This window comes from Tricharina praecox, assembly GCF_024521635.1.
Source record: "Tricharina praecox strain CBS 144465 chromosome Unknown BZA05scaffold_2, whole genome shotgun sequence".
Lineage (NCBI taxonomy): Eukaryota > Fungi > Ascomycota > Pezizomycetes > Pezizales > Pyronemataceae > Tricharina > Tricharina praecox.
The window spans coordinates 615,639-633,233 of record NW_026250404.1 but is presented as its reverse complement, the minus strand read 5'-3'; the positions used below and the strand labels follow the sequence as shown (position 1 = coordinate 633,233).

At 52.9% G+C, this 17,595-nt stretch overlaps 6 protein-coding genes across 6 annotated transcripts; 2 read left to right on the top strand and 4 right to left on the bottom strand.

Moving 5' to 3' along the window:
• Positions 1 to 1,491: 1,491 nt before the first annotated feature.
• On the bottom strand, positions 1,492 to 2,077 carry BZA05DRAFT_384295 (uncharacterized protein). The gene has a single exon (XM_051482310.1). The coding sequence runs from the start codon at positions 1,844 to 1,846 to the stop codon at positions 1,523 to 1,525; it is 324 nt and encodes a 107-aa protein (XP_051343410.1). The 5' UTR covers positions 1,847 to 2,077; the 3' UTR covers positions 1,492 to 1,522.
• A 1,532-nt stretch (positions 2,078 to 3,609) lies between these two features.
• On the bottom strand, positions 3,610 to 5,054 carry BZA05DRAFT_423682 (uncharacterized protein; the record flags this gene model as incomplete). Its single annotated transcript, XM_051485879.1, has 2 exons — positions 3,610 to 4,214; positions 5,006 to 5,054. The coding sequence occupies 2 exons, from the start codon at positions 5,052 to 5,054 to the stop codon at positions 3,610 to 3,612; spliced, it is 654 nt and encodes a 217-aa protein (XP_051343409.1).
• A 2,340-nt stretch (positions 5,055 to 7,394) lies between these two features.
• Positions 7,395 to 10,057, bottom strand: BZA05DRAFT_384291 (uncharacterized protein). The gene is made up of 2 exons (XM_051482309.1): positions 9,357 to 10,057; positions 7,395 to 9,301 (listed from the first exon to the last, which is right to left on the bottom strand). The coding sequence occupies exons 1-2, from the start codon at positions 9,819 to 9,821 to the stop codon at positions 7,769 to 7,771; spliced, it is 1,998 nt and encodes a 665-aa protein (XP_051343408.1). The 5' UTR covers positions 9,822 to 10,057; the 3' UTR covers positions 7,395 to 7,768.
• Positions 10,058 to 10,466: 409 nt separating this feature from the next.
• BZA05DRAFT_102254 (uncharacterized protein) lies at positions 10,467 to 11,256 on the bottom strand. The gene has a single exon (XM_051478481.1). It carries the CDS (start codon positions 11,192 to 11,194, stop codon positions 10,583 to 10,585), a length of 612 nt encoding a protein of 203 aa, XP_051343407.1. The 5' UTR covers positions 11,195 to 11,256; the 3' UTR covers positions 10,467 to 10,582.
• Positions 11,257 to 12,562: 1,306 nt separating this feature from the next.
• Positions 12,563 to 13,915, top strand: BZA05DRAFT_384286 (HRDC-like protein). Its single transcript, XM_051482308.1, has 4 exons — positions 12,563 to 13,097; positions 13,163 to 13,290; positions 13,357 to 13,454; positions 13,533 to 13,915. Exons 1-4 carry the CDS (start codon positions 12,898 to 12,900, stop codon positions 13,557 to 13,559), a joined length of 453 nt encoding a protein of 150 aa, XP_051343406.1. The 5' UTR covers positions 12,563 to 12,897; the 3' UTR covers positions 13,560 to 13,915.
• Positions 13,916 to 14,649: 734 nt separating this feature from the next.
• BZA05DRAFT_367231 (armadillo-type protein) lies at positions 14,650 to 17,411 on the top strand. Its single transcript, XM_051481559.1, has 2 exons — positions 14,650 to 16,220; positions 16,277 to 17,411. The coding sequence occupies exons 1-2, from the start codon at positions 14,874 to 14,876 to the stop codon at positions 17,303 to 17,305; spliced, it is 2,376 nt and encodes a 791-aa protein (XP_051343405.1). The 5' UTR covers positions 14,650 to 14,873; the 3' UTR covers positions 17,306 to 17,411.
• Positions 17,412 to 17,595: the final 184 nt, after the last annotated feature.

Here is a 17,595-nt window from a genome sequence, read left to right as displayed (position 1 = left end):
CTCAGGAGGGAATTTATCGCCTATAGAAGCGATCTGGGGCTTCTGGATACCGCAAAGTAGGGCGACCGAAACGGAACGATTTGAACACGGGCGGTGATAACTCGATAACTACAAGCACTGTTGGCGTTGACTCAGTCAGTACACCTGGAAATGGCATCGATTACGGGGGGAAGGAAAGTGAGTATGTACGCGTCCGAACCCTTACGAAGACATAAAAAAAAAACTGCACTCCTCGGAGAAGGGACAACCAACTGGGCGGCCCTTTCAGGCGAATTGCACGTCGACCTCGCGGGAGTACTCAGTCCCGTCACCAAATAGGTGAATCAGGGTTGCTATGTATCCGCCTCGTCGTCGTCGTCGACTTATGTCGCGCGGGTATTTATATGCAGCGTAGGTAGGCCTCCAATATGTATGTCCTTCCCGTCCCGGTCGCCAGCGTCCAACAGCCCTTTCCTTTCCTTTCGTTCTCCTCCACACGCACAAATCTCGTCCGCGAGATGATGGTGACTACGATCGTTCCGGGCCCGGGGCGCGCGAGAAGGGGACTTGCGAGAGCGAGAGGTGCGCACGCAGAAACGACACGCAACGCAGCTGGGCTTGCGCGGTCTGTAGGGAGAAGCGGGCAGGCAGGGCGTATAGAGTATGTTTTGCACGGCGCGCGCGAGGAGTGGATGGATGGATGGATGTGGAGTCTTTTTTTTTCGAAGGAAGCGAACGTGTGTGGTACACCGGTGAATGGAGGCACGCACGCGGGATATATTTTGTGACAGGGAACGGATCCTCAGGGCGACAGAGAAGGATGGGACGGACCAACAGAAACGAGATGGGTCGTTCGGTAGTTATGCGGATGAGATTCGGAAGGTGGGGGGGGGGGGGGGGGGGGAGGGGGCAGGTGTGGGGACAGAGACACAAACAGACGCGGTCGACACCACTTCACGTGGCTTGGACGCGTAAAGTGTATATGGTCGGGCTTAAGCCTGGTGGTTCGCTGGACGGTGCTGGTGTGCCTGCCTGCTGAAGGAAAAAGTAGACAAAGCAGGCTACTGGTAGAGTAGGTAGATAGATGGATCATGGGGGGGGGGATGGCCGGGTCGATAGATCCGTCCCCTGCCTTAGTCCGCAGCGAGGGCTCAACCGAAGCTGACGAGCTGCTTGACGAGATTGGAGCAGATATATTTCCTTGCGTCTTCGCTACCTATGGGGGTTCCGTGTGTGCCCACAGGAGGCATGGAATATCTCGAGGCAAGAGTTCTCGAGATGCGTGGGGACGTGCCCGAGTCCATGGTGAGCATCTATGAACTCGGTAAGATCCTCACACTACTAGTACTTACATAAAGTACTGTCATGGCCGCAGTTGCGCCTTGCGATAAGAATCATTCTTAAACGAGCTTTCCCAGCCCTTGCTAAGCCCAAACAGGCATCGCGTTGATTCTTCCGTAAGACAATGGTCATGAGCTTCCACGAGCTACATATGCTACGTGCCACGATGACCTCCCCCATTTGCTGCCTGACGCCACAATCTCTACATTTCAGCCTTCGACACCATATTCTTCCTTCGACTTCGACTTCGACCTCGACTTAGGGCTTGTTCTTTTGGGACCAGCTGATGCCATCTGCGCGTGCTACCGGCACCGCAACATTTCGGGCAATACTGCCGGAAAACATGACGAGAGCTCATGGAAAGATGGAGGTGGATCACCATCACAAGATACCACCCACTAATCAGGAAAGCAACCGACCAGAAAGAAGCCAATGCCGAAGCCCTGCCCTCCGAGGGTTGCGATCTCACTATCGATATCATACCAAGCAGTAAGACGGGAAAGCAAACCATCACTGGCCGCGCCATCACCCTCTACATAGTATGAGGACCGCAAACCACGGTCCGTTCCTTCCATCTTAAGAAGGAGAGGGAGGGACAGGCCTTCCGGGGGGTTTATTGGTGTTTCTTGATATAGCGTTCGAACTTCGAGGTGACATGTTTTGGGTGGGATAAGGTGGTTTTATGTAGGTACCGTGGGAACTGGGAAGCCTTTAATATGATAACAGTAGACTTCTGTATATATAAACTCCACGAATGTAGACGGCTCGGGCTCGGGCCCGGTAGATCACGATCCCGAGAGCTATTGATACTAGTAGTAGGGATATCCTTTCGCCAACCCAGTTCAGGTCTGTCATGTCTGTGGAACCATCGAACTCGCTACGCTGCCTGTCTTCTTACCTACCAGACTGTCTACCTGTCTCAACTAATTTTCCTGCACAGGTGCCAGGGCATGAAGGCAGCCTTGCCTTGCATTGCATAGGCAGGTAAGTAGAGTAAGTAAGCAGTTACCTGAAGGCTGGCAGAGTAGTTCGAGCACACCATAGCTGCATATCCTTCGTGATTCTCCCGGATTCTTCAAGATTCCTCGACGGGGCCCGGTGGTGAGGTATGATATCGTTACGACCTAGCACCGACCGGTTGGCCCGTTTGATACCTACGGTACTGCAACACTGTGGGCAAAAGAGGTGGTTGTACTCCTCGTACATACAGTAGATATCAAGAGGAACAAGAAGTACTTGATCAAAGTACAGTATTATTTCATCTCCCTACCAGCTTGCTCCCTACCAGCCCACCAGCCTGCCCACCAGCCTGCCCCCCGCCCTCCCCCCACCCCACAATCTTCCTCCCCATTTGATTCCAAGAAAAACTAAGCACTGGCAAGAAAATATAAATCACAAACTCTTTCGCATCCCTCCCCGGCACCGAGGCCTGCAGTATAGAGTAATAGGTGTGTGTATCTGCGTAAAGGCAATGCAAAGGGTAAAGGGCAAAGAAGAGGACGTAAACTACGTTTTAAACATGTATGATCATACCCCATAGTAGATCCAAATGGTGATGGGGGATGAAAAGGACAGCTGGGAGGACCAAAGTTGAAGATTCAAACCCAATGTTGAAACCTTAACGGCGGGCAGGCCGCGTAAGGATAACTACCGTATAAACGACACGCCAAACCACCCAACCATTCCATCCCATTCATAAGTAACCACCACCAGCACGATCAATCAATCAATCGCTTCGGCCCGTGCGTGTACATTTGCCACCCGCGTCTCCCGTCTCCCGTCTCCCGTCTCCCGTCTCCCGTCTCCAGTCTCCAGTCAATCAATCAATCATCATAATCATCGTCGTCATCGTCGATCGTCATCGTCAGGGAAACTACAAAGACATTCTGTTCTGCCAACATATAGAAAGAAGAAAAGAAGAAAAGAAGAAAGAGAAAATAAGTCCCACCAAAGGAGAAGAAACACCCAATCCATCCGTTCAATTCCGACCAAATCAACAAAAGGCCAACCAAAGGGGGGTTAAAACGGGAAAGAAAAAGAAGAAAGAAAGAAAAAAAACGGGGAAGAGGTAGAGGATAGCTAAAAGGGAACAAGAGACATATGTCACCAACGGATACAGGAATCACCGCTGTCCATTCCACTCCAATTCTTGTTTTGCTTCCATTTTCAGTTCAAGAACGCCTCCGGGAAGAAAGAAAAAGAAAAAGAAAAAGAAAAAAAAGGTAAGGCGAGCCCTCCTCCACCCACTCCACAAATTTTGATTGATGATGACGATTTTGATGAAGACAATTAACGACCGACGACACTACCGCGTTGACCGATGCCATCAAACATGCGCATGCGTCCCTGCATGAGTCCAGTATCCTCTCCGTACTCCGTTGGTGGCATGCCGATGATGCCTCCGGTCTGCATACTTGGCGGAACACCAGCGGCAGCAGCGGCACCCTGTCCGGCAGCATTCGAGGGCCTTGACGGCGAAGCTCGGCGTCTCTGCTTGTCGTGAAGCGCATCCAAGGGAGCACCGAGGATCCGGTACTGGGACCACTCGATCGGAGGACAGCGGTATATCTCCTGCGGCTTCGGGAGCTCCCGTCCGGTAAAGAAGTTGGGTTTCTTGTCGGAATCCCTGGACGATGAAGCCGAATTTGGACGGCTGCTACGACCAGTCTTCTGACTCTGAATGAATTCGATGAACTCTAGCGGCTCCCGCAACGCATCCTCGCGCATCTCCTCGAGAGTGTGGATGTCGCGCTTAGCGCGATCACGTTGCAGCATCAGCAGACGGAGGGTGCTGCGCAGCGCGATGTTGTCAGCAGAGAGGCTAGCGGTGTCGGAGCTTGTTGTAGCGGAGCTTGGCGGCGTCGTGGTGGTCGTGGTGCTGGTGTTTGACGGTGCTGGTGGTGGTGATGCGCGTTCCCGCTTCTCTCGCTGCAGAGCCTCTACCTTTTTTTTGAGCTCGCGAATTTCTCGCTCGCGGTCGCGGAGCTTTATGGTGGTCAGCTCATTGATGTCGCAGTCGCTTGAGGGTCCGAGCGGAGGAGATGGGGGTGGCTTCGGAGACTGGCTCGGGGTCGAGAGCGGCGAGTAGGTTGGTGACGGCTCCAGGTCGAGAGTAGGGGGGGATGGGGGGGCGAGCGAGGCGTGGACTCCGGGCGGTGTGGGCAGCATGTTTGTTCTCGGGGAAGGGGCGGAGGCTGTGGTCTTCGAGGTGTGTTGAGCCAGGGGTGAATGTGGGCGTGGGTCGGGTGCGCGGTGCGGGAGCGGCAGCGGGAGCGGAGGAGTGCGCGAGAGAGAGTTGTTGATAGGGAGAAGGGGACGAGGAGTTGAGGTGGGACGAGAGCGTTCACCAGATTGGTTGTTGCAGGTGCGGGGATGGCGGGGGGAAGAGGCGGGGTGAGTGGGTAGTGGGTGGTTGTGGTGGGTTGTAGTTGGTTGCGGTGGAGAGGGAGTTGAGGTACAAAGTGGTTGGTTGCGTGGTTGGGTTGGGTTGGGCTTGGTCTTGGATTGTTGCAGCGGTGGTGGAGGTTGCGGTGGTGGAGGTTGCGGTGGAGGTGGTGGTGAAAGGGAGGTTACTTGCTAGTTGCTGCTCAGGATAGGTACAGGAGGCGAAGGTGGACAAAGCAAGCAGAGCTAACTATGACGATTCAAGCGCCAGCATACAAGCAGCGAGCGAGCGAGAGAGAACGGGAAAGAAAGAGAGATAGCGACAGAGCGGCAGCGAGAGAGAGAGGCATCCCGAGCCCGCCAAGCAAAGCAGCCTCGCGCAGAGCTCCTTCTACGTGCTCAGGAGCTACATTGTTACTTGCCTGGGCGCCGAAGGTATATCTGTGAGTTGCGGTAGGCAGAGTACAATCGCCCTTTGTCTCCAGCCCGCGCCTTTCTGCTCTCGCTCGCTCAACAACCGCTGAACTGCTCTGCTGCACACCATCGGCTTCTTTGCAGCCATCAACTCTTGGCTTCCGCTGGGCCCTTCCTTGTGACTCAGCCCGCGCCGCCGCCGGACAGCATAATGTGAGTACTCACCTACTAGCAACGCTTCGCATGTCCACGACTCCACATGTACTCTTTTACACACATACTACCACTGGACAGCTGTCGCAGCGCCACCGGCATCACCCCCGCCCCGCCCCACGCAACGCAAAGCAAAGCATAGCATGAAGCAGTCCGTGCGCGGGACAAAGCCCGCGAACTCTGCCCGACCAATGGATCCAAGCGGGCTCCCCCCATCACCCATCATCATTCCAGGTAGCGTTCTTCGTCGTCGTCGTCGATCCAAGGACGGACGGCGGGCGGGCGGGGGCCATAACGAGCTCTCTCTCCGTCACTCAGACATCACTGGGCAGTTCGTTCTCTGCTCTGCGGAAAGATGAGGAACCAAGCACCAACTTTTCGTCTGGATAGAGTCCTGCTTTCTCTCTCGCACGCGCGCTCTGCAGGCGGGCGGGCAGGCTGGCTGGCGATCTAGGTACATACAAGGTACATATACTTCATGCATTTACAATACATAAATTAGTGTCTTACCATCACCAGTAGATAGGATGTACAGTACTTACATTGCTCTACCGACTCCGGATTCACCCATAGGAAGGTACTCACCCTGCCTACCTACTCTATGTTGTACATTCCGAACAGGCAACCCCAACCCAACCCCGTTTCACTTTTCACTTTGCTGTGGATCCTCAATCGACACTTTTGTGCGGTGATCCGCGTCCAGTTATCGGTCAAGGGCCAAGGCCACTCACTTACATACTTGCAACAGAAGACTCAAGGGAGCCTGGAGAGTGGTGTAACATGTTTTGTTTCTATATTCATCTCGATATAGGTATCATATGTACATTGTAGGGCTCAGGAGTTAAGAGTCAGGATTGTCAAATCTCAATGGCAAACGGAACGCTCTGTCAGGGCTACCGGTACTAGAGTAGTAGTTAAGGCGGAGCGGAGCGGGGTGGGAGGCAGAGCTCATCGCAGGCTTTTGCGCTCCAGAATGCCGGTAGGTACGTAGTGGAGCCCTGAGTGGTCGTGAGTGGTCGTGACATCCGGTGGGAAAAATTCTTCTTTGTCAAGTGGATCTGCACTCTCCCCATACCTGGATTCCATACCGGTATCCCGTCTATGTATCTTGACTTCCCACCCACATACCTGGTAGGTACATACCGCACCCATCCACCACCGCCCGAACCCCGAAACCTGACTCTCCGCCCCATTCCATGCGGGGGGTATGGGCAATCGAGCACGGCCACAGCCGCCCGGAATCCCCCAAGCTCCGACGAGAAATGTCCAATCATCCCGGCCCGGGGATCTCAATGTCCGCAGGTGGTCCACCGGCGCTCTACACACACAGTGACACACACACACATTGCCTATGGGGGGGGGAGGGCTCCCTGCGCCCAAGCTACAGAGGAGGGACCCTCGTCTTGTCTCGAGGGAGAGCTTCCCGGCGAGACGAGGGAAGCTGTAAGCTCTTCTCGGCGCTCGGGAGATGTCCGTGATTGGTTACATAAGTACGATCGCGAAGGTTTATAACCCTCCATGAGTAGCTGAAGGGAATCGGAGCAAGACGTCATGGCCGAACCTACATACCTAGAGCTTGGATGTACCGCGGCCGACCACCGCAGCTGGCTTGAACCACCCAGGTCCCACAGCCTCCCGTTCGTATCTTTGTAGATTACATAGCCACTAATCCCCCCCCCTCCTTCTCCCGGCAATCGGGCTTGGCAGCCTTCGCCGTTCGGGAGATCTATCATAGTTACCGTCGTTACCACACTACCCTAGAATAGAGATTACGGCTTCCCGCACACTCATCAATTTCGGCTCTGCTGGTGGGGCGATCCCGCATCGAAGTTGCAACTTACAACAAATGTTGGGCCCGTATATATATAGTGTAGTGTAGGCACCTAATCGTAACTTACTCTACTCTTCGGGATCCCCAATCCATCTAGAGTACTTTTTATCACCATGCTGTGGCGGGGGCACTAAGCACCGTAGGTAGTGTTCAAGCTGTGGCCATTGTCCGTCACCAAACACCCCACACCCCACACCCCACACCCCACACCCCACACCCCGCCCTACCGATAGTCTCTAATCACCGCAGAGGTAGCCGTGTTAACAGTGGTGATATGTATCCAGATTCCACGCATTCTTCACGCCACAAGGAAAGCCCGTTGATCTCTGATTGAAAAGAAATAGAGTGCCTAGTTAGGTGCGTACTTCGCACAGCATACATACACCCAGAAAAAAACAAATGAAAACAGTAAAGTAAAAACTAATGTCACAAAGTTGGCAGAGAAAAATTACGCACAAGAAACACACAGCCATTGCCGAGAAGAAAAAAAATGAAAGAAAGTTTTCAGAAAGAACAAAACACCCCTGGAAAGAAAATGGACAGATCCATAGGCGGGGAAGCCGGTGGCGGGACATTCATGACCTAATCGCCTAATTCACAATTGATTCAATAGTCCAGCTCATCAACACCCTTCCTTCCTTCGGTGGCATCCAGGTCTTTGTAACTCTTCACTGCTCTTCCCATAACTGCCAACTCAGCATCAGGTCCGCCTGCGACCGGTAGTCCGGCCCCTCCTCCTCCCATTGCGGCGCTGATGCCACTCAGCCCTCCAACAGGTCCGCCGCCGCCCACCTTCTTGGACTGTGCATCCCTCATTTCCCTATCCCTCTTCTCCCGCTCCCTCTCCCTCTGTGCACGGTCCGGTCGAGCGTAAGGTTGACCACCATACCTGGTGCCGTCTCTCCCCAGTGGTAACCCAATCCCTCCCCCGCTGGGGTTCCTAGAGGGACGTCGGATGGGGCCCACGCCACCTGGAAGGGCACCATTACCATTGGCATGGATACTGCTCGAGACCGCAGCTTGCATGAATGCAGCATTGAACGGGAATCCCGGAGGAGGAAGCACACCCTGGGGGAATGACATCGGAAGTATCGGCGGATTCCGGGTTCCGCCCAGTCCGCCAGCCTGGAAATTGCCTTGTGCGTTCTGCTCAATCTTGGGTGGGTGCACGCGGGTGGGGTCCGACACATATGTGTTGATGAGCGCCGCATCCAATTCCATTTGCTGAAGCCATTCCGTATGTTTCTTGTCCAGATGCTTCCTCCAGAAATCCTCGGCCCTGAACAATTTCGTGCAGCCGCTGACCTTACACCGGAATTTGCCCTCATCCTCTTCTTTGACAAATTTCAGAGTCTCCTCTTTGACTGCCTCCCCAACCGGCTTGCCTCCGATCTTCATCAACCGTTCGGCGTAATCTTCTTGGCCCAGAACCGGAGGATTGACGAAAAGTTCGAGTTTATCCTGCCATTTCTTTGTCCAATTTACGGTTCTCTGATCAGCGGCATAGTCAGAGGGTGGTGTTGGTCGACGGATGTGGCCTCCGGGGCACTTCCTTGTGAGCTCGTGGATCGAATCAGAGGATGAGACACAGTACATGCAGAAGTTGAACGCGCGTCGGAGGTATTCAACTCCAATATCGATTTTCTTCTTCAGAACCTTCAATTCCACTTCTGAATCAGCGCCTTCTTCTCCCTCTTCTTCTGAGGTTTCTCTCTTTTCCCTCTCAACGCTGCCCCATGCCTCAACTTTGTCCTTGATAAGGTTCCAGCCGTCATAATCGTCGCCTTCGCTCTCCACAAGCTCCGATTCAAGTCTCCGGATGCACTTTTCCACGAGTTCAGCCTCCTTTTTGAGGTTTTGTGGCATGCTCATGTACTCGTTGAGGAGTTTTTTGGCTTTTGGATTGGTTGGTCCATTGTGGATACCCACGTGACAGACAAAGTCGCCGTGGTTTTCGTCATGGATGGATTTTCCATTGAGAAGCTCCACGGTGGACTCGGTAACGACCACAGGCTCCGGGTTCGAGCCGTCTGCATTGTGAGGCTGCAGGAGGATGAAGCCAATGCGGTGGAATTTCTTGAGAGGGTTGGGATCCGAAAGCGAGACGAAGTGGAAATTAGGAAGATTATCCGCGGCAAGCTGAGAAACAAAATCGTTAGCCAAGGCCTCTCCCTGAGTGACTAGATCTACCAGCCTTTTCCAATTGGACTCTGCTGACTGTCGGACTGATGGTCTTGATTAACAACACCGGCTTTAATCCACCATCATCGACGCCACGATTGACCTCCTCTACGACATCATCACCGCCCTCGACTTTGACGCCTAGGGTTTCCCGATCCACGTCGTCAAAAGCCCCAGACTCCAATTGAACCTTCCATTTCTGCCAGAGACCCCTCCGGTACTCCACAATCTTGGATTTGGTGACTTCCTTTTCTCCTGGCATGTAGCGTTCCTTGAACCACTCATCATTCTTGTGTGCCATAACAAAGATCTTGGCCAATCGTGCATTCAAATCGTCCTTGTATCTATCATACGCGGATTGCACCTCGTCCTTTGTAATCGATTCCTTGTCCCGAAGCTTGCCATTCTCTTGGTAGTACCACTCGGAAAAGTAGGTATACGTGACTGAATAGTCAAGTTTGTGCGGATCGGTGAGCATTGCCAGAACAGTACCACCGGGTCCGCCTTGCGGAACATAACGATCGATCGACCCGGGGCCGCCCAGTATGTTACGGTTCTGAGGGTACGACGGATGGAATCTACGGGGCGGAGAGCCAGAACGGCGACGCGGTGAACCCGGGACGTAGCGATCGATGTTGCCCGCGGGAGGAGATCTCGAACGACGGATGCGACGTGGCACTGTTCGCAACAATCACAGTCAGAAACAGTCATAAAACGCCCCAAGGGGCAGTATGCGCGTTCTTTTTCATTACGTCGTAAATAGCGAATTTTCATCCCTCGTGACAGCGCATAGAGTTCATGGGCGCGATGGATGACTTACGTGGACTTCTACCCCGGCCTCTGCCGGGTCCATCGCGATCGTTGCTCAGACGACCGTAGGAAATCTCATAAGCGCCACCCGGACCACCAGGACCACCGGGACCGCCAGCGCCGCCCTCGCGCTCCCGACTGCCTCTGCTGCGGTCCCTGATCTGATCTCCACCGTTGTAACGATCCAAGAACGACATTGTTCAAAAGCTGTTTCCGACCGATGAGTCAGGTAAAGCGATAAAGGGAGGTGTTCGTTGGCGCGTTTCGGTGAGGAAACGAGGAAGTAGATCTGCGACGCGAACGAGACATGGCGATTGAGTCAAAAACCGATCAACCAAAAACCGAAGCTCCAGACGAGCCAACGAAGAGAACAGGAGAAAGAGGAGGGAGAAAAGGGGGAAGCGAAAAGGAGTGCAAATAATCGCACGATCAAGAAGTAGGAGGTAGATAGGTGCTTGTAGTAATAGTAGTAGTAGGTGATCGTATCATGGGATTCTTGAGGGGTGGGGGGGGATACGGTTTGGGGGGATGGAAATAATGGTTTGTAAGGGGTTTGTCGGCTGGAGCAGGTAGAGAGTAAAGAGAAGAAGAAGGCAACACACGAGAATAGAGCTCGCTTTCCGTTAAGCAAGTGGCCGATGAGTAGCCCGAAAGAGGACTTCGACTTTGAGAGTCGAGTTTAAGAGGAAAAGGCGACTTTTTGTGAGATGTGTCTGTCGGGAATGATGAATGAAATCCGAGGAACGAATGTGGGTTGGGTTGGGGTGGCGGGTGGTAATGGTTGTGTTCGGAGAGGAAGGGAGGTCGAGCGATAATGGAGGAACCACTAGGAGATGGCCGGCTGCGTCGGCCGGACTCTGACGAGTGAGTGCCTATGATTGCCGTTCCAAGCAACTCCATAAGCAAGTAACCAATGTGATCTAACTGCAGCCAGAATACGTTAGGTAGGGAGGTATACACTGTGCAGAGTATTTGGACCGGAGTGCAGATATATTGCTCGCCATCATTGGGCTTCCCGAAGAGATGAATAGCACCGGCCATTGCCGCGGTGATGGAAGGATGGGATAGTTATTCCCATGGATAAATGGGTGGGTACATTTTCCTCACTTGTCCGGCATGCAGCGTGACAATGTGGGTATGGGTCTTGTTTAAATGATAACCTAGGTAATCTCTAACTCGGGTACATGGACGGACACTCTGCCCATATACTGCCCATAGAGGGCCATCAGCTCACAGCTACTATTTACATACCTATCATGTCGACTGCCAGAAATACATACCGTAGAACCCATATCCGAAGTGAGTCTGAATGCTTTCCACACAACCTGGTGGATCAATTGAGATATTACTGGCCTTCGGGATTTCCATCCATTCCTCACAATCCTCGGAATGGATTCCCGTCTTGCGTCGGAGAATACTGCAGAGATCAGATATCACTCCCCAAACCAGGATTGGAAACGGTCCGAGACAAGGATGGCTCTCCGCACTCCATCAACCATCCATCTCGCATCTCCTTCGAGCTCCTTTCGTATTAACCTCCCACTTCTGCTGGCACTGCTGCCGCCGTCAACAACTATTTGCCTAAAGTTACTCCCCAGGCCAATCAAAATGAGGTCCTCAGTGTCATGTTCAAACTTGTCGCATGAGCCGCCGCCGCTTCCAAGCACATGACCCTCCGCGAACTCCTCCTGGGCTAGATATGTACAAAACTTTCGCAACACCTACTCTATATACTCCATCTGCACTTACTAACCCTCCTACTCGCCGATCCAGTTATGTTTCGTTCTGATGCTACCGTTGGGTACATTCCTAGCAGCGATCACTGAAGGATTACGACCCGAATGCGTCCGATACTCTTCGTTTTGCGGAGTCGAGAAGCCCAAGATCAAGCAGCTTTGAACAGTCGACAGTTGGGTTGACCTAAGCGGCCGCAAGTGTCCAAGGTCGTGTAAACGAGGATTGCGGGGTTGGCTGGTAGAGGATGCATAGCCGCACCGGGGCAAGTGGTAATCCGTAGATAAGTCGATGTTTGGGCCGATGGGGTCTGGATTACTGCTATGTATGGTTCTATCGTACGTGGGAGACCAGCATGAATGCTCAGAGCTGAGAGCTTTGGAGCAGATGAGATACGTTTAATGCTCTAGCTATCATAATAACTAGTAGAGGAATCAGCTCACGATATGGCTGACGAGTGACACTTCCATTTATTACACCTGGCTGTAACAGACTTTTCTTTCGAATTTCATTAATCAGTATTCGACATTCCTACTGGGTATCTCACTCGTCAAAGCTCATTGGCACTTTACAGAACACGTAGATAGCAAAAATAGCACAATCACATGCTGTTCTGTCGTTCGTTTTATGTTCGGCTGAGTGCTCGTACTCTAAACGTAGAAGTAAGCTTGTCGCGTTCAGTTCGAGAACCAAAAATTTAAGGGCTGGCATGCGGCCCAAGGAAAACAAAGATCAGCCTCAACACGTCAACCGCTTCCCTCTCTCGCGACAACTATCTATCACCACCACCAGCCCCAACGCCCCAACGACCTCACGCCCACCTCCACGCACAACCCACAACGCTCCTCACCACTTTCACGCACAACCCACAACGCTCCTCACCACTTTCACGCACAACCCACAACACTCCCCCCTACCTTTCTCCTCAGTGCGCGTATCACCTTCCACACCATTCTTTCGCGAATCTTCCTTAGGCGACGAACCAACGCACCACGAAGCTACAGGAAACAATGACTTCCAACGGTATCTCTATTCCAGCGACGGCTCGCGCGAAGGAGCAGGTCCTGGGCGACGAAGAGGCGGGCAAGGAGCTCAAGCTTGGCGAATTCAAGGACGCGACGGCTTTGACGCTCTCGGAGGCGCGCACTCTCATGACTGTTATCTTCGACCACCGACGGGATGCGGGAAAGTTCAAGGTCCCGGACGACCCGTGAGCGCTACCTACCTTTTGCCTACGGAAACACGTGGGACTGGGTTACTGACGTTTGTGCGTAGCATTGTCACCAAGACTCAGGCATACCTCGAGGTCTTCTCGCGGTTCAAGACACAGGAGACTGCTCAGGCGGTTGAGCGTATTCTCCTCAGTCAGAAGGACCTGTCGTCCTTTGAGCGCGCGCAGCTGGGTATGTGATCGCTTGAGACTCCCGTCTAGGGATACACTTATTGACAGTGGTCGCTTCCGCTGCCAGGCTCCCTTTGCTGTGATAATGCGGAGGAGGCGAAAACATTGATTCCCAGTCTAGCGGACAAGAGATCCGACGATGACCTCAAGGACCTTTTGGACGAGGTATAACCATCCTTTCCGCTGACTTCCCAGGCGCAATCACCTGGTCATGATGTTAACAATACATTCGTCGCGGCTTAGATTACCAGACTCCGCCAGTTCCTGTAAACTGTTGGTAGCTCGAGGAACGAACCCCTACTACCAAGTTATAACACCGCCTACGTTACTTCTTCATGTCTTTCTATCCGATGTAGCGTTCGTCGTTACGCTCATGCACTCCTAAATCCACACACCCGCCCCACTGGCGGCGCATTTCCACACACGGGGGTTCGAGGTAGCCGGATAGCTGGCTATGAGATACGTACATATGTAGCTTGGTAGACAAACACAATCACCAATTACATCCCCACCGTGTTCTCTCCGCTACTATGACCATCATGTTTGGGCTGCAAGAAGATCTGAGAGATTCGATTCTATAGACAGCAAAACCATGACCTACCTAGTGACGAGTGCTCAAAATGAGGTATCATCTCCATTGCTATGTTCTCTGGGCCGTGGAAACGCGATGTGTGAGCTTGCATGCCGTTTCTATCATAATTATGTCCGTAATGATAGCAATCTTACTCTATCCTAATGTAGAATCAAAGTTCGTATATAAGAGAGAAAAAAAAACTCGGGGGTTCCTAGGCAGGTGAAGCAAAAAAAAGTGGCCAAATATCTAGCAAGTATAACATTCCGATATGGCTGAATCCGGCGAGCCTCTGTTCATCCTCATTTCGAGTAGCTACGGGAGACAACTGAGGCCATATCATAAGGAACTATCACTGCAAAACGTGGCAGTCGGTGAAGTTATGGCTGCTGATGACATTGCATTTTGTCCCGAATGGTGACGCCGTTGGGCTCATCACTCGTCTGTACTAGAGGATACAGCAGCCTAATGCCAAGGTGGTACGGAAAACTGCAAACTCGACGAGATATTCCAAGGGAAGAAAAGGCTGTGGTAATGCTCGCACGTGAAGTGTGACGCGATTTGTCACTTCAGCCAAGGATGAAATTTTGAACAAGGCATGATGGTTTGTGATGGCACGTGCACACGAAGAAGGCAAGATCTTGGGAATTGAGCTGAGCACAAAGCATAGAGGGAGTAAGGTCCATACAATCGATTGTAGCTATATATAGTCTCTTTTGTGTGTAGCATAGCAACTGTCAGTCTTGATACACTGGAGTTCGTATTCTATATCTATCCGTCATGAGAAACCGTGATTTGCCAAGACTCTGCGCGACTGCAACGTCTCCTTCGACTCTTCAACTTTAACGCCATCTCATCCGCCATCGTCATTCCACCCCTTCTCGCGTCAAACTCCTTACAAGCACAACACAGGCACCACTACCACTCGCGACTCAGCACTCAGTCCGTCCTGCTTCCAAGACCGCACATCCTACCCTCCTAAAAGCTTCTCAACTTTCCGAGGCGACGCCACGATGTCCGACTCGGAAGGAGAAATCATCGTCCAGTCGGTTGTGCGCCTTCCGTCGCCTCAATCTCCACGCGCGTCGAAGCGCAAGCGATCGCCACGCTCGCGATCCCCATCACCGCGCCGTTACCGTTCGCCTCCCCGAAGACCCGCCCGCCACAATCCCCACGTCGCGCCGACACTCCCCGATGTCGATCCGCAACGCGCCCTGGAGCGTGAACGCCAGCTCGCCGAACGCATCCGCCAGCAGGAAACTGAGGCCGAGAAACCGAAATTTGATCCGAAAGCAGAGTACGAGAAGCTGTTGAGCATGCGGTCCGGCGGAACATACATCCCCCCGGCGCGTCTGCGGGCCCTGCAGGCGCAGATCACCGACAAGTCGTCAAAGGAGTATCAACGGATGGCATGGGAGGCGTTGAAGAAGAGTATCAACGGTCTGGTCAATAAGGTCAATACATCCAACATCAAGCACATCGTTCCCGAGCTCTTTGGGGAGAACTTGATTCGGGGCCGTGGACTTTACTGTCGATCGATCATGAAGGCGCAGGCCGTGTCACTGCCGTTTACCCCGATCTATGCGGCGATGACAGCCATCGTCAACACAAAACTGCCACAGGTCGGCGAACTTCTATTGAACCGTCTGGTTGTGCAGTTTCGGAAGGCGTTTAAGCGCAACGACAAGGCCGTCTGCTTGAGTAGCACCACGTTCATCGCGCATCTCTGTAATCAGCAGGTTGCGCACGAGATCCTGGTAATCGAAATCTTGATGCTGCTTCTCAACAAGCCCACCGACGATTCCGTTGAGATTGCGGTTGGATTGGTGCGTGAAGTTGGTGCACATTTGGAAGAGATGTCACCAAAGGCAAACAACGCCGTGTTCGAGCAGTTTCGGACAATTCTGCACGAGGCCAATATTGACAAGCGTGTTCAGTACATGATTGAGGTGTTGTTCCAGGTGCGAAAGGAGAAGTATAAGGATAATCCACCAGTGAGAGAGGAGCTCGATCTTGTGGAGGAGGAGGATCAGATTACTCATAGGACTGATCTGGACGATGAAATCGAAGTCATGGACGGTCTCAATGTCTTCAAGTTCGATCCGAACTGGGAGGAGCATGAGGCGCTATATGCGAAGACAAAGGCCGAGATCCTCGGAGAAGGAAGCGACGACGAGGACGACGACGGTGACGACGACGAAGATAGCAGCGACGACGAGGATAACGAGGTGAAACAGGAGGAAAAACGGTTGGAAATCAAGGACCAATCGAACACCAATCTCGTCAACCTGCGGAGAACCATCTACCTCACCATCATGTCCTCGATAGACTTCGAAGAATGTTGTCACAAGCTCATGAAGGTATGTTACCTTGTCTATAATAATTCAGGATGAATGTGGAACTGACAACTGCACAGGTCAATTTACCAGCAGGCCAAGAAATGGAGTTGTGTTCTATGATCATCGAATGTTGTTCACAAGAACGCACGTATAGCAAGTTCTATGGTCTTACTGGCGAGCGATTCGCAAAGATCAACCGCCTTTGGACGGAGCTCTTCGAAGAGTCCTTCCGGACCTATTACGATACCATTCATCGCTACGAAACCAACCGTCTCCGCAACATTGCCAAGTTCTTTGGACATATGCTAGCCTCGGATGCCTTGGGCTGGCACGTATTCTCGGTGATCCATCTGAACGAGGAAGAGACCACAGCTTCGTCCCGTATTTTTGTCATGATCCTTTTCCAAGAACTGTCGGAAGCAATGGGCATGAAGAAGCTCGTCGAGCGTCTCAAGGATCCCTACCTGCAGGAGGCGTACTTGGGAATGTTCCCCAGGGACAACCCCCGCAACACCCGCTTCTCCATCAACTACTTCACTTCGATCGGCATGGGTCAAGTTACGGAGGACATGCGCGAGTACCTGAAGGCGAACGTGGCACAGCAGCAAGCAGCTATCGAAGCCGCCGCGGCAGCAAAAGCAGACGCCTCGGACTCCGAGAGCGTCAGCTCCAGGTCCTCATACTCCAGCTACTCCTCTCGCTCCCGGTCTCGGTCCCGATCTCGGTCTCACTCGCGGTCCGTCTCCCGGTCTCGGTCCCGGTCCGTCTCCCGGTCTCGCACTCGGTCCGACTCCGGGTCCCGGTCCCGAACCCGATCTTGGACTCGGTCTCGCTCTCGGTCCGGCTCCCGGTCCCGTTCCCGTTCCATTTCCCGGTCTCGCTCTCGGTCCGACTCTCGATCCCGGTCCCGAACTCGATCTTGGACTCGATCTCGCTCCCGATCCGGCTCCCGAATCAAATCCCGAGCACGGTCTCGCTCCCGGTCTGCGTCTGGGTCTCGCTCTCGATCTCGCTCTCGGTCCCCCTCCCGCGATCGCGGCCGCCCCCCGAGACCCGTGGCCGCTCCGTATCCCGCTCGCGCTGCGGTGTCTGGTGGTAGGCGGTAGTTGAGTGGTTGTAGTAAATAGTGAATTTCGGGTGTATTGTAGTGTTTTTTTTTGTGTTCATTATTCTGTATTCGACCATGCCTGATGATGACAGTAATATATATCCGAATCCTGTCTCCTCCGGGTCTCCACCTAATGGTGGCTATGTATGCCCATATTCGCCAGTGTGAAAGTGACATGAGAGATAGCAAAAGAAAATCTCGCACTCGCGGTCTTCCTGCACATCCTCCATTCATGACGATTCGCTCGCCATTTCCGCCCTTTTTGTTATTTTTTGTTTAATCAGTAAT

Excerpts from the sequence above, each read along its gene's own strand:
- BZA05DRAFT_384295 (XM_051482310.1), bottom strand. The coding sequence starts at position 1,846 with ATGGCGCGGCCAGTGATGGTTTGCTTTCCCGTCTTACTGCTTGGTATG.
- BZA05DRAFT_384291 (XM_051482309.1), bottom strand. The coding sequence starts at position 9,821 with ATGCTCACCGATCCGCACAAACTTGACTATTCAGTCACGTATACCTAC. Across the intron at positions 9,302-9,356 it reads GCAGAGTCCAATTGGAAAAG|CTTGCCGCGGATAATCTTCC; the intron begins GCTGGTAGATCT and ends TTTGTTTCTCAG.
- BZA05DRAFT_102254 (XM_051478481.1), bottom strand. The coding sequence starts at position 11,194 with ATGGCCGGTGCTATTCATCTCTTCGGGAAGCCCAATGATGGCGAGCAA.
- BZA05DRAFT_384286 (XM_051482308.1), top strand. The coding sequence starts at position 12,898 with ATGACTTCCAACGGTATCTCTATTCCAGCGACGGCTCGCGCGAAGGAG. Across the intron at positions 13,098-13,162 it reads TTCAAGGTCCCGGACGACCC|CATTGTCACCAAGACTCAGG; the intron begins GTGAGCGCTACC and ends GTTTGTGCGTAG. Across the intron at positions 13,455-13,532 it reads TCAAGGACCTTTTGGACGAG|ATTACCAGACTCCGCCAGTT; the intron begins GTATAACCATCC and ends GTCGCGGCTTAG.
- BZA05DRAFT_367231 (XM_051481559.1), top strand. The coding sequence starts at position 14,874 with ATGTCCGACTCGGAAGGAGAAATCATCGTCCAGTCGGTTGTGCGCCTT. Across the intron at positions 16,221-16,276 it reads GTTGTCACAAGCTCATGAAG|GTCAATTTACCAGCAGGCCA; the intron begins GTATGTTACCTT and ends ACAACTGCACAG.